The following is a 14,509-nucleotide window of genomic DNA, read 5'->3' on the forward strand; positions in this document are numbered from 1 at the left end:
GATTTTTTAAGGAATATTTATTCAAGGACTATAAGAGGCGTGGATTTTTTAAGGAATATTTATTCAAGGACTATAAGAGGCGTGGATTTTTTACCATTTTTAACACAACTATATAATATTTTTTCCAGCTGAAATAATGACATGGATGTTTTACATTTTTTTTTTACAGCTATATAATATTTTTTTCAGCTAAAATAATAACATGGATGTTTTACAACATTTTTTCCAGCTGAAATAAGGACATGGATGTTTTACATTTTTTTTTTACAACAACTATATAATATTTTTTCCAGCTCAAATAATGACATGGATGTTTTACAAGATTTTTTTTACAACAACTATATAATATTTTTTCCAGCTCAATTAATAGCGTGAATTTTGAATAAAAAATAAAAAATTAGCACACCTATTTTTCTTTTATTTTTTTAATTTAATACGTTTCTATTAATTTGTTTATAATTGTTTTTATACAAATTTGTATAATCTGAAGTGATTTAAAAATATAAAATAAAATCTCTCTTACAATTAAAATTTAACATGACCCCAAAAAATTTATTGCAACAACTTTTAGATACTTTAAATACCAGTATTGATTTCTGCTAGCATATAACCATTGATAACTCACTCACACACATACAAACCCCAATTCCAATTTCACAAAGATGTACAAAGGTGAGGGGGACTAGTCAAAATACGGGGGGTAAAACATCAAACACATATAACATCAAACATAGATCTGACGATGTATTCAAGCAAAAGTTATTAATTAACCGCAAAAGTCTGCATGGAAAAATCTTTGTTTTGTCTGTTCGACTCACACCGACAAATGTGAAAAAATGGAAATAAGTGATGGCTGTAATGAACATTGAGGAGATTTTTTTCTTTTCACATTCGACAGGTATTGAATTTAAGCATAGAAAAAAATATTTAGGTACAGTTTTATATTTTTTAAATTTAAGAATTGATTTATTATGAAAAATCCCATTTATACTGAGATAAATTAATTTAACATAATTAGCAAATTAAAAACATAAAATACTTCAGGCAATCATGAGAAAAACCCCCACTTTCAAAGTAAAAAAAAACAAGAAATCTGATAACAACACAATCAACGTTAATAAGAAAGAACAATTATAAAAAGAAAAAACGATATTTACTTGTTGACGCCCCCATTAAATGTTGTTAGCAACCGAGAGAAAAAAAGCACAACACACGACACCACTACACAGTGAACTACAGAAACAACAATACACTGTAACGCAAAGCCTTATGAGCGCACCACACACACACACACACACACAAAAACTAGTCTTATTGTGCTCCCTCCACCAACCAACCAATCAGCATTGAGTAATCGGTGGGTTAGGACAACAAACATTCAAACACACGCAAACATATGAATTGTTCTTGCAATTGCTACACACAACGAATGCAATCAACAAACATACAAACATGAAGTTATCCATTGTTGTGATGTTGTTGTTATTACCACAGAAAACATTTTGATTGGCTGTTCATTTTTACACAGAGGGTGGGTTGTGGTGGCTTTGTTGTTTTCTTTTGTTGAGAATAGGCGAGAAACAGTTAAGCAAATAAAAACAGAGAGGTAGAAATGGGAGAGTACTTAAATTGCTGAACACAGTGAGGAGTTAGATTTAAGAGATTTTTATTAAAGAGAGTTGTTTTATATTTTTTATGAAGGGAACGAATTGGAATGTGTTATGGAATTTTAGTGCTGTTGTTAGTCCGATACTATAGGAATTTCTTATTCGATTGACGTATTGAACATTTTGCAGAATTTCTTACACTCTGGGCATTTTTGAATGTAAACAAATTAAAACTTAAATCTCAGGAATTCTTTACGGCAAAATATAAGTTAGGTATAATTCGATGAGTAGTAAAAATACACGACTTCTCCGCTATGTTAAAATGACCCGTTTTGAACAAAAATGTATAATTTTTGAACATTTCTCAGTAATTGTGGACCTCAGTAAGGGGTCAGAATGATTTTATTCACCTTTATATGGCGCTTATGCCCTGGCAAAATGCTACCACGTACAAAAATTTGACTAGGGCCTGCAAATAACGACAGTGACGTATATGGGCTTTATAAAATCTTGTATGTTGAGAATGTGCTGTAAACAATTTGTTTACTCACCAAGTTCCCGGAACGCTAAAAATAAAGTAAATTCCGCTTGAAAATACGCCAAGAAAAAACCTATTTAAAAACCTACCATAAAATTTTTGGTATGAAGATTTTTTCTTCCAATAAGAACGTAAAATATCCAATTAGAGCCATCAACTCGGTTGAAAGACAGACATGTATCACAATCTCATAACAACGAATATTATGTGGTACAATTATGTGGAGACTACTATACATGAACCTGGACCGATATTGGTAGTTTTTCGATATGTCATCCCCACAGGAGATATATAATCCAATTCAGTTGAAAAATATGTTTGAAATTCTGCAAGAACGGGATAAATCGAATTTTACCGAAATCGATTTTACCGAAAACGGGTTTTAAGTTTTCAATTTACATCTTCTCAATCAGAGTGTGTGCGAGATATTCAGCTTGCACAATATGAAGACTGGATCATTAACTCAAAAATCGATGTGTGGTGCTACCTCAAAACTTGGTCCAATATTGATTATTTTTGGTAAGGAGCTCTTCAATTCAAACATAAATGATTTCTAAAATATGGGACTGGAAATCGATATCTGTCGAACTAAGTTGTTAAACCAATTTTTTCAGTTAAATGTCTGACACCGGCGAAAATTTATCGCACGACTCAAGACCTGGTAAAGATAATCAGTTATGCAAAGTTTGGTTCAAATTTGAAAATGTTGCCCATTTGTGGGTCCCATCATTGGACTTGATCTAGGCTTGGTAAAGATAATAGGTTGTACGAAGTTTGGATAGTCCATTCGCCTGATATTGGATTTGTGAATATTAAACATTTCGAACATTTGTGGGGAAGGTACCAGAAGGAGTGGATCAATGGGTCCCATCTTCGGACTTGATCTAGGCTTTTTAGAGATAATAGGTTGCACAAAGTTTGGTTCAAATCGGATAGTCCATTCGCCTTGTATTGGATTTAAAAAAATTTGGAAATTATGATCATTCTTGGGGAGGTACCACAAGGTGTGGACCAATAGGTCCCATCTTCGGACTTAAACTAGGCTTGTTAGAGATAATATGTTGTGCAATGTTTGGTTGAAATCGGATAGTCCGTTCGCCTGATATTAAATTTATAAATATTGAATATTTCGACCATTTGTGGGGGATGTACTAGAAGGAGAGGACCAATGGGTCCCATCTTCGGACTTAAACTAGGCTTGTTAAAGATAATAGGTTGTGCAAAGTTTGGTTGAAATCGGATAATTCGATCGCCGTATATTGGATTTAAAAATATTGAAATTTTTGACCCTTTGTGGGGGAGGTACCAGAAGGAGTGGATCAATGGGTCCCATCTTCGGACTTGATCTAGACTTGTAAGAGATAATAGGTTGTGTAAAGTTTGATTCAATTCGAACATTCCATTCGCCTGATATTGGGTTTTTAAATCTTCAAAAATGTCGACCATTTGTGGCGGTGGTACCAGAAGGAGGCCCACATTCAGACTTGATCTAGGCTTGATAAAGATAATAGGATGTGCAAAGTTTGGTTCAAATCGGACATTCCATTCGCCTGAATTTGGATTTATAAATATTGAAAATTTCGACCATTTGTGGTGGCGGTGCCAGAAGGAGTTGACCAAAGGGCCTCACCTTCAGACCTTATCTAGGCTTGGTAAAGATAATAGGTTGTCCAGTTTGGTTTAAATCAGACATTTGTTTCGCCTGAAATTGGATTTGTAAATATTGAAAATTTTGACCATTTGTGGGGGATGTACTAGAAGGAGTGGACCAATGGGTCCCATCTTCGGACTTAAACTAGGTTAGAGATAATAGGTTCTGCAGAGTTTGGTTGAAATCGGACAATCCGATCGCCGTATATTGGATTTAAAAATATTGACATTTTTGACCCTTTGTGGGGGAGGTACCAGAACGAGTGGATCAATGGGTCCCATCTTCGACTTGAATAGGATGTACAATGTTTGGTTCAACTCAGATAGTATGTTCGCATGATATTACAAAATTAATATTCAGCAGTATTTTGACTTTTTGTGTGGGAGGTACCAGAGGGAGTGGACCGATAGTCCCCATCATCGAACTTAAACTAAGTTTGGAAGAAATATTACGATGTACAAAATTAGGATGAAATTGGTTACTCCCTTCGAGAGTAATCGTGCCGGCCAGGCATTCTGACGGACGGACGGACGAACGGAAATTTGTAAATCGTCTCCAAATTATCTGAAACGGATTTGGTCCAAAGCCAATATTTTGATGAGGCATATTTTTGCCAGAGCAAAGTATATACCCTCATTAGTCCCACAAGGCTGAGGGTATAATTATTTTGCAAACCTTTAATAATTTATATTTTATAATTTATTTTGCATTGAAGAACCTCTATAAGTCGTTTTGGCATTTAGAAACTTGTCTACACTTGCCCTTCATCACACCACCTCGATTAATGCAATGACATTGCATTTTTCACACTTTGTGATATAGGTAATAATATCATTCGGAATAACCAAACATTATGATAATAACAAATCGTATTGTGAATCATGCTGCTGCTCTTTTCTGAAAATAATAATAACTCTTCTACTCTACAGACAGCAACAGTTAGAAGAGCAAGTTCCGTTAATGGGAAAATCCAAATCCGAACAGCTAACACTTTTTTTCAAATGCATAAAAATCGACTATATTTGCATAAAACAAATATATTTTAAGAGGGTTTTTATATCAACAAACAAAAACAAACGTACGAATGCAATAAAAAATTTCCATGGGTATTTTACCAAAACCAAACACTAACTGAGTCAGTCGCACATTGCGAAAAAAAGAGAATAAGAGCCGGAACGTGGCTAAGAGAGTGTTGGAGCAAATGGCACACACACAAAAATGCAACGGTACAAATTGAAATTCATGCAAATAACAAAACAAATTGTATGGTGGAGCAATAGCTTTCATATATAAAGAGAGAGATGGAGTGCTAGAAAGAGATTATGAAAATAACTGAGCAAAGAGAGTTCAGTTATTTTGTGGGCATAACGGATTAGGCAAGCAAAATGCCTTCTTATCAAATGCTATTGTGCTACTCTAGTCGAAGTGTTTGTGTGCGTGCGTATGTGCGCGCCCACCAAGAAATAAATGACTGGTAATGTTGTTGTTCTTGTTGTTGTTACTATTCAAGAGGGGTTCTGTTAGTAGATTTTTTTTGCATTACTTTTTTGTTTGTTTATCCATTGGAAAAGAACACAACGGGCCAGAGCTCCTCTCTTTTCTTTTGGATTAAATGAGTAACTGACTTGCTGTGTTGTGTTGTGTGGGGGTGTCCATGTGTGTGTGTATGGCTGTGTTTTTGGTACGTCGTACATTGTGGTTCTGTGGCTGTGACTCTGGTTAAACCGATGCTGGTGACCACATTAAGTGCCAGTAACATTAATGCGGCGCGCGTGAGCACTTGCCTAGTAAAAATACGTTCGTCAGAGTTAAACATTTTTTAATGAAATAAAAAATATATAAAATAATGTTAATAAATTAAAAAAACAAAAATGTTTTTGAAATAAAAAAAATGTAAGAAATTTTGTGAAAAAAATAATAAATGTTTTAAAAATAAAAAAAAAAAAAAAATAGAAAAGTGCTAAAAAATTAAAAAGAAAATAAATACACTAAAATAAAAAAAAAAATACATTCAAATAAAATAAACTAAAATTGTTTTACTACAAAAATTGTGAATAAAAAAATATTTTAAGAAGTGAAAAAAATTAAAAAAAATCTATAAAAATCAATATAAAAAATAATAACAAATAATGCCGCCGTTAAATCAAAACCCATATTTTTAGTCATCAATTTTTTAATATGGAATTTCCATGCAATGACCTTTAGAGAGACGAAGAGAAACTAAATATTTTGCTTTATCAAACAAACGACCTTTGGTTAAAATCAAACAAAATCAAAACAAAAACCATATGATCAATAAAAAACCAAAACAATATTCTTCTCCTCGGCATAAAAAATCGCTCAACACAACATTGTAAAAATATTTATATCAAAAACAACAACAAGAACAACCTATATTAAAAATTCTACCGAAAATTGAACCGGTCAATCGATCTTCTCTTTTCCGTTGACAAAATATTTCCCCTCCCCACCAAAAAAAGCTTCAGTGATCTTTCCGCGAACTCATTAAAATACGCTCACAACTCCAACATTCACAATATCATCAAAGAAGTGACGTTGTTGTCTTCTGTTTTTTGCGAATTACGAATACGATTTTGAGAAATAAAAAAAAAACAATCACCAAAAGACACATTAACGTGTTTCATTCATTCGACTCCATTCATGTCGGGTTTGTTTTGTTTTGGTCAAAACAAAAACTCATAACGCGATCAAAAAAAGAGGGCCAAATCGAAAGTGATTTCGGAACTACTAACTGAAATATTGGAATGACTCATTGAATTTTTGGTTTTGATGATGCGTCGTTTGTTGTTTCTCTTCATCGAAACTACCAATTGTTGTCAGGTTTGGATGGGGGTATGCAAAACCAGATATTTACTAGGAGTTTTAATTTATAAAGAAGTGTCAAAATCGAAGTGACGCGATTTAAAAATTAACAAATCAATATGAAAATTAAATAACCAACATGAATATGAAATCACAAATTGTTTCTATAATTTATAGAAAAAATGTGTGATTCGAAACTAAAAAAAAAATTGAAAGAACTACTGGTGTTGGTGTGGAGTAAAAAAAATTATATTTAAATATTGTCCAATACGCAATATTATCCAAGTCTATCGATCTATATACAATTTAGAGACAGTTTGAAAATATTGGTTTTTATTAGGTTTTAATGACATAGAATGACATTTTTATAATTTCTTTTTTAAATCGATCATCATGTAGACAGACATGTATGCTTATTCGTTGTCCGGATTCTAAAAATTCGTTGATAGGAGTGATCTATAGAGCGATTCGAAAAATAGAAAATAATAACGATTTTGGTCCATTTAATCCCATATTCTAATATTAACTGATCATGAACCAAAACTATTGCCAACATTCGTAAAATGTATTCAAAACGTTCATACATTTTATTATGACCAGTGGAATATTTGAAAGTGCGATAATGTTAATATTAATACTGAACTGGTATCAATTTAAAGGTCAATAACTCCTTTACGATATGATGGGAACTTATGCGAATTATGTCCTTGCGGAGTAAATGTATACACTAAAATTTGCCAATGTTGTAATTTTCCACACAAAAGTCTTTGGTCTATTTGATCTGCGAAATAATGACAGCATATCATAAAAAAGCTATAGTTATTCCCTACTTCGGGAAAAATTTAGTAATTTCCGAAACATAATTGTGGCTTCCAGAGCGACTAAAAAAATAGAACAGTAATGTTATTGTATCGATAGTTACCAAAAATTAATAGGTTTTGTCGGATGGATGGACACACATAGCAATTTCGACTCAGCTAGTCAAGATATGATGATCGGTATTCTAAAAGAATGGCTCACCAATTTATATTATCCTCCTCTCTAAAACTTATTTACTTAGCTGTTGGGTGACCAGAACGGTTGGGTGTTCCATAAGCCAAGCTTAAAAAAATATTTCCAAGCTCGTAGATTTTGTGCGCAGCTCATCCAATTTGAAAGATCATGTTCCGAGATGTTGTATTCTTCTTGATCATTCCATCGAAATCGTGTTGTATTCTTCTTGATCTTTCCATCGAAATCGTGGCCTTCCCCTACTGCGTGAACCATCACTTGGCTCGCTTTTATAGCCTTTGGAGCTGGGGCATCCTCATCCATTCTCACAACATGACCTAGTCAACGTAGTCGTTGCAGTTCGATCCGTCTGACTAAGTCGATGTCCGAGAATAGATGGTTAATTCGACGGCCATATTCACCATCGGCCTATAGATCTTCCGGAGATTTTTTCTCTTAAACACTCCAAGAGCTGCCTCATCTGCTTGCGTAAGTACCCATGCTTCTGATCCATACAACAGCACGGGTAGTGTCAGCGTCTTGTAGAGTGACCACACCAAACTCATCCGTCGAGAGGTGGCCTTATATCTAAAGTGCTTACTCCGACCATGGTAGCATCTGTCGGCCAACACTATTCGTCTTCGGATTTCGAAGCTGATGTTAGTTTTATTTATGGCGGTACCGAGGTATAAAAAATCGTTGACTACCTCGAAGTTGTAGTTTTCAAGTTCCACAGTTGATCCGAGTCTACGGGACATCTTGCGCGTTGATACCATCACCTTGATATTCTCACCACTGTCCCACTTTGGCAGACTCATTCTCAATTCGTGCAAAGGTGGCTGTTACCAATCATTATGTTCGACCAATTATATTGATGTCGTTGGCGTAGGCGAGTAAGCTCTTTGGTGTACAGAGTACCATTTCTGTTCACCTTTGCCTCTTGTATGACCTTTTCCAGCAGGATGTTACAAAGGTCACACTACAAACTGTTAACTTGTCTTAATACTCATTAGGTATTGGAGGACACCGATAGGTCCTTTCCAACTTTCACTGCTGCTGGCATAGGGGATGATAGATACCAAGCAACGTCTAATATTGGCTTAAACATGGCGAAGCCCAGGCTTATCTTGGTCCCTCTTTCATCTCAATCGTGGACACTGACCTCCCCGGGTTGTCACCGGGGTAATTATTTTTATCACCCGTTGAAATAGTGAGCTTATATGTGCCGCGAGTTCACCCATAAGAACTATTAAAAAATGGGTTGAAGCGTCGGGTTAGTTGCCCACACTCGGAAAAAATTAATACTATGAAAAAGCAACGACAAACTGTCACCTTGTCTGAATCCTCGTTCGTCTTTGACTGCTGACCTTGCGCCAGTTAAAGTTACCTTACATAGTCGTATTAATTTTGCTGGAATGTATGCTGGATACGCATACATTACTTTAAATACCTCTAAGCGGATTGGGCTGTCGAATGCGGATTTATAGTCGACGAATAGGAGGAATGTGTCGATGTGCTTTTGGTGGGTCTTATCTAGGATTTGGGGCAGTGGGAAATCTGGTCTATGGTGAATTTGCCAGGTCTGAATCCGCATTGGTATGGTCCAATAATGACATTGACCATTGGCTGAAGTGGTTCACACAGCACGCTGAATGGCACTTTATGTGCGATCAGAAGGAGACTAATTCCTCTATAGTTTGTGCACGAGACACGGGATGCTCAGGTTCCCAAGAGTTTACATTACAAAAATATATGTAATGTCATATAGGCCCCTTTTTGGCACCCTTTAAGAGATTAGATCATTTTTCCAGATATTTGAAACCTCCAGTAAAATTGAATAATAGAGTCGTGAAGTTTAAAATACTATTTTTACTATTCAAAATTAGCGACATTGGACACCGCCGATAATTTTTGAAGTTCCGAGTTTCGATGAAGGGCCAACAGGCCTTAAGGCGTGGATTTTTAAAGAATATTTTTTGAAGGACAAGGCGTGGATTTTTAAAGAATATTTTTTGAAGGACAAGGCGTGGATTTTTAAAGAATATTTTTTGAAGGACAAGGCGTGGATTTTAAAGAATATTTTTTGAAGGACAAGGCGTGGATTTTTAAAGAATATTTTTTGAAGGACAAGGCGTGGACTTTTAAAGAATATTTTTTGAAGGACAAGGCGTGGATTTTTAAAGAATATTTTTTGAAGGACAAGGCGTGGATTTTTTTGGGACATTTTTTGAAGGACTAGGGTAGATTTTTTAGGATTTTTTTTCACAACAGTCCTTAAGTCGTGGATTTTTAAAGATTATTTTTTGAAGGGCCAACAAACCTTTGGGTGTGGATTTTTAAAGAATATTTTTTGAAGGATCAACAGGTCTTTAGGCGTGGATTTTTAAAGAATATTTTTTGAAGGTCCAACAGACCTTTGAAGGACCAACAGGCCTTTAAGCGTGGATTTTTAAAGAATATTTTTTGAAGGTCCAAAAGACCTTTGAAGGGCCAACAAACCTTTGGGTGTGGATTTTTAAAGAATATTTTTTGAAGGACCAACTGGCCTTTAGGCGTGGATTTTTAAAGAATGTTTTCTGAAGGACCAACAGACCTTTAGGCGTGGATTTTTAAAGAATGTTTTTGAAGGACCAACAGACCTTTAGGCGTGGATTTTTAAAGAATATTTTTGAAAGAGCAACAGGTCTTTAGGCGTGGATTTTTTAAGAATATTTTTTGAAGGACCAACTGACCTTTAGGCGTGGATTTTTAAGAATATTTTTTGAAAGAGCTGCAGACCTTAAGTCGAGTATTTTTTAAGATTTTTTTTGAAGAACCAACAGACCTTTGGGCGTGGATTTTTAAAGAATATTTTTTGAAGAACCAACAGACCTTTGGGCGTGGATTTTTAAAGAATATTTTTTGAAGAACCAACAGACCTTTGGGCGTGGATTTTTAAAGAATATTTTTTGAAGAACCAACAGACCTTTGGGTGTGGATTTTTAAAGAATATTTTTTGAAGAACCAACAGACCTTTGGGCGTGGATTTTTAAAGAATATTTTTTGAAGAACCAACAGACCTTTGGGCGTGGATTTTTAAAGAATATTTTTTGAAGAACCAACAGACCTTTGGGCGTGGATTTTTAAAGAATATTTTTTGAAGAACCAACAGACCTTTGGGCGTGGATTTTTAAAGAATATTTTTTGAAGCATTAAATTTTGAACAGATTGGACTCCTTTGTGGAGGAACTTTATGAGTCATTCTAAAAACACAGTTCCGGGAACAAAGTGTATTTAGAAGCCCTCTTTGAATAAAGTCATCATCTTCATTTTAATTTGAGAGAAATGCTTGGATGGCTAAAGATTTGATCATTAGGAAAATTCATATGGTTTTCTTTTTCTTTTTAATGTTGACCTTTGTATGTACTGAATTCAAAATTGTATAGAATTATTATGTAAAAACTTCTGACTAGAATTACTTTAATAATTATGTCTTTTTTTATCACATAGCAGTGCAAGTGTAGTTGTGCGTGTGTTTCATACTAAAAATTAGCAATCACTTCAAGAATTCCAAATCATAAATGGTACTCGTACCCCAAAATAGCCGAGATTAGAAAAAACAAAAAATATTTCCAAGAACAAAAAAAGGAAGACAACAACAATAAATAAACAAAAATTCTTTAAAAATAGCAACAATAAAATAAACTACAAAAATAAATTAAAATAAAATACTAAATTCCCAGAAACAAAATTGAAAAAAAGAACAAAAGTCCCCCGGAATACAACAACAACAACAATTCATAAGATTAATAAAAAAATTATTGTGTGTCGAAAAAAGAACGCTAAACCGCCAAAATAGCTCCCCGAAATTCAGTATACCCCTTGCGAATGCATTTAACATCATTGGCGACCGGTGGTAGTCAACAGGTCGCCGCAACAGCTTACACAGCAACAGCATCCAGTTTATCCTCATCATCGTCGTCGTCCCTAGCGGCGGCTGTTGCCACAGCACCACTTTTGTTAAGCGGCAGTGGTGGTGGTAGCATCATTGAATCAGCTGCCGGTGCTACCACCAATATTTCACCCTTGGATAATATCACTGGCAACATGGTGATTTCTTCAGTATCTCCTGGCACGGCGACAACAACATTGCTCCAGCAACAACAATTGCAACACCCACACCACCACCATCATCATCACAATCATCTGCACCATTCGCATCATCATCACTCGCATTCGCACAGTGTTCAAGGACATACGCAGCACAACAATAACAACAATCATCATAGCCACCATACCACCCACCACCAACACCCGCCGCCTCATAGCCATAGTGGCCACACATCTTTGGGTCATTCTGCAGCAACGCACACACTTTGGAATTCCGAAGGTCCAGCATCAATGGCATCGGACACCATAGTGGCCAGTAGTTCAGCCAGTGTGGGCAGTAATTCGCCAAATGGTGCGGCCAGTAATGGTACGGCGAATAGTAATACCAGCAATAGTACGGCGGCAAATACAACAACATCAGCAGCAGCGACAACAAATGGCAACAACAATGCGAATAGTAATGGCAACAATAATTCGGGAAGTAGCAGCGGTAACAACAATAATAACAATGTTTTACATCAAGATTTGGCCTGGTTGGAGAGATCTATTTTGCAGGCCCATCAACAGTTTCCAAATGAGTTGGGTAAGTATCATTTTATTTCTTATTTTTTCGATAGTAAGGAATACGATCCCCTCCTAAGCCTTCAAAAAATTGTTGAATCAATATGTTAACAACACCTAGGCAGAATTAGGTTTTGATGGTGGGACATAGGGATAGTTTAAACTTATATATAAATGTTATAATTCCCTTGGCAATACCTCAAAATATTCGTCGGATTTTACATTAAATGAGTCGTTAATTTTGAAAGTGGTTTAGGTCCACTTTAGGCTCTGATACAAATCGTGGTTTTCTAGAAAATTTTCTAAAATTATCAACTGTATCCGTGTGAATACGATTCAATCCTCCTTGATAGGCCTGTTGATCTAGATATTTTGTACCTTTGGACCTTTCTGTCCATATCATGAAGATCCTTACTGACATGTCCAGGTGGTGGGTGCCTATCCATAAGGTGATGATTTGGATGGCTACTTCTATAACACCCAAACTGGTATTGCATCGACAACACCTGGTTGTGCTGGTGCACAGGAATGATCTTCGTGTGCTCATGTAAGTGGTCTATAGGAGTTATGAAAAGAAACCCTGTTGCAGTCCTCATTACGGTATTCTGACAGGATTTAAGATTTTTCCATTGCGTTGCACAAACGTTGCCGGACCACATTGGTGCCGCATAGTTCACCACATACCGGCTAGCCACTTGAGAACCTTGTTCCTGCTCCGGATTTTATCGCAAATAGCAGAGGTACGCGCGGACGACTTATAGAGGCTATCGAATGTGACCCCTAGAACTTGGCAGATTCAAAGGTAGCCGAATCTCCGGTGTCCATGTGGTAAACAGTGTGGCCGTTGATATAGTGGCGGATATTTCCATATCGCCCGGGAAAAGTCCGCTATATCCACGAGATAGTCGTCCAGCCTCTTGCAAATGTTATCAATTATCCGCGTACGTTACGATCTTTATGCTATCCGGTAGGCGTGGAACTCTCTTATGACCTTCATATTTAACTCTACAGGCCTCGACTTCCTATTTCTGAATTCCATGTACGACAGGCGTCCACACGTACAATTCACGATCCAACGTTTCAAACTTGGCTGGAGGGTTGTTCCCTCGATGTCCTCAAACAGCTTGGCGTGACTGACAGTATCGAATTCCTTCGATAGGCCCTGCGCCGTTATAACTGTCCTTTTACACGACCTGTTCTGGTTGAGTCCTTCCGTTATATGCAAGGAAATGGCGTGCAAAGCTGTTGCTGTGCTGTGCTGATTCCGGAATCTATGTTGATGATCAGCAATTGAGTAGCATTACAAATGCCTCAAGTGTCTTAGCTACTGGCGACAAAAATGAGATCGGCCTGTAGGACTCACATTTGCTGGCATCCTTGTTTGCTCATTTTCAGGCATCGGAAACTATTAGGGTGGCTAACGACAAGTTGATGACTTTAATTAGATACTCTACTGGTGGCTCATGAAGCTGTTACAACATTACCATTGAGATTCCATCCGTACCAAGCAGTTTGGATGATTTTGCGCTTCTGATGGCACTAGCAACATCCTCCAATGTAAATTGTGGTGATTCCTCCTCCTCGAGAAGAGATCGTATACGGCGCAATACTATACTCTTCGCCCAGTCACTCTCGGGGCGCTCTTCTAACACCTCTTCGGATCTGTTACCTCAACGTCGTTAAATGAGGCACACGTCCGATAATCCTTCCTTCCTGGGTTCGAGAGCGACATAACCGTTGTCTACTCGTGGAGGGGGGTGGTATCGGGTGGTTTGTTGATGGATATGATAATAGGGAGCTTTATGGTGAATTTTATTAAGATCAGCTCCACCAACTTTAAATTTATTAGGAGAAATTTCTTTAATTAATATAATTGTTCGTTGATCCTGAGTTACTATGTTAATATTATCGTTATTGTCATTTTTTAGAGCTTCTTATACATTATATTTATATGCTTAAACTGACCGGTTGTCAAACCACCTCATTTGTCAGACCTGAAGAGCTTTGGCAGACTCCTCTGGTCATGTCCGTAATCCGTGTTTTTTGAGTGAGAAAAACATTTTTACTGAACGTTTCATGCAAACTTTCACAGGACATTTTCAACCATATATTTCATACCATATGTTGAAAGTTCTAGTCGAATTCATCATAATATTTTTTACCAAGCCTATGTATAGACCGAAGGTGGAACCCATTGGTCCACTCACAAATTTGCGAAAAATTATAAATTTAATAAATCAAATTGTTCCA

At 36.2% G+C, this 14,509-nt stretch overlaps 1 protein-coding gene across 1 annotated transcript in view; it reads left to right on the top strand.

Annotated features, from left to right (window-relative positions):
- Nucleotides 1-11,476: 11,476 nt before the first annotated feature.
- LOC133331272 (protein lozenge-like) overlaps nt 11,477-14,509 on the top strand; it is a 49,554-nt gene continuing 46,521 nt past the window's right edge. The window contains exons 1-2 of the mRNA XM_061539672.1: nt 11,477-11,757; nt 11,833-12,281. Coding sequence (XP_061395656.1) covers nt 11,477-11,757; nt 11,833-12,281 — 730 coding nt within the window. The remainder of the gene's footprint in view (nt 11,758-11,832; nt 12,282-14,509) is intronic.

Source organism: Musca vetustissima, unplaced genomic scaffold (assembly GCF_032173495.1).
Source record: "Musca vetustissima isolate MV318-11 ecotype Yass unplaced genomic scaffold, APGP_CSIRO_Mvet_v1 utg7396, whole genome shotgun sequence".
Classification (NCBI taxonomy): Eukaryota; Metazoa; Arthropoda; class Insecta; order Diptera; family Muscidae; genus Musca; species Musca vetustissima.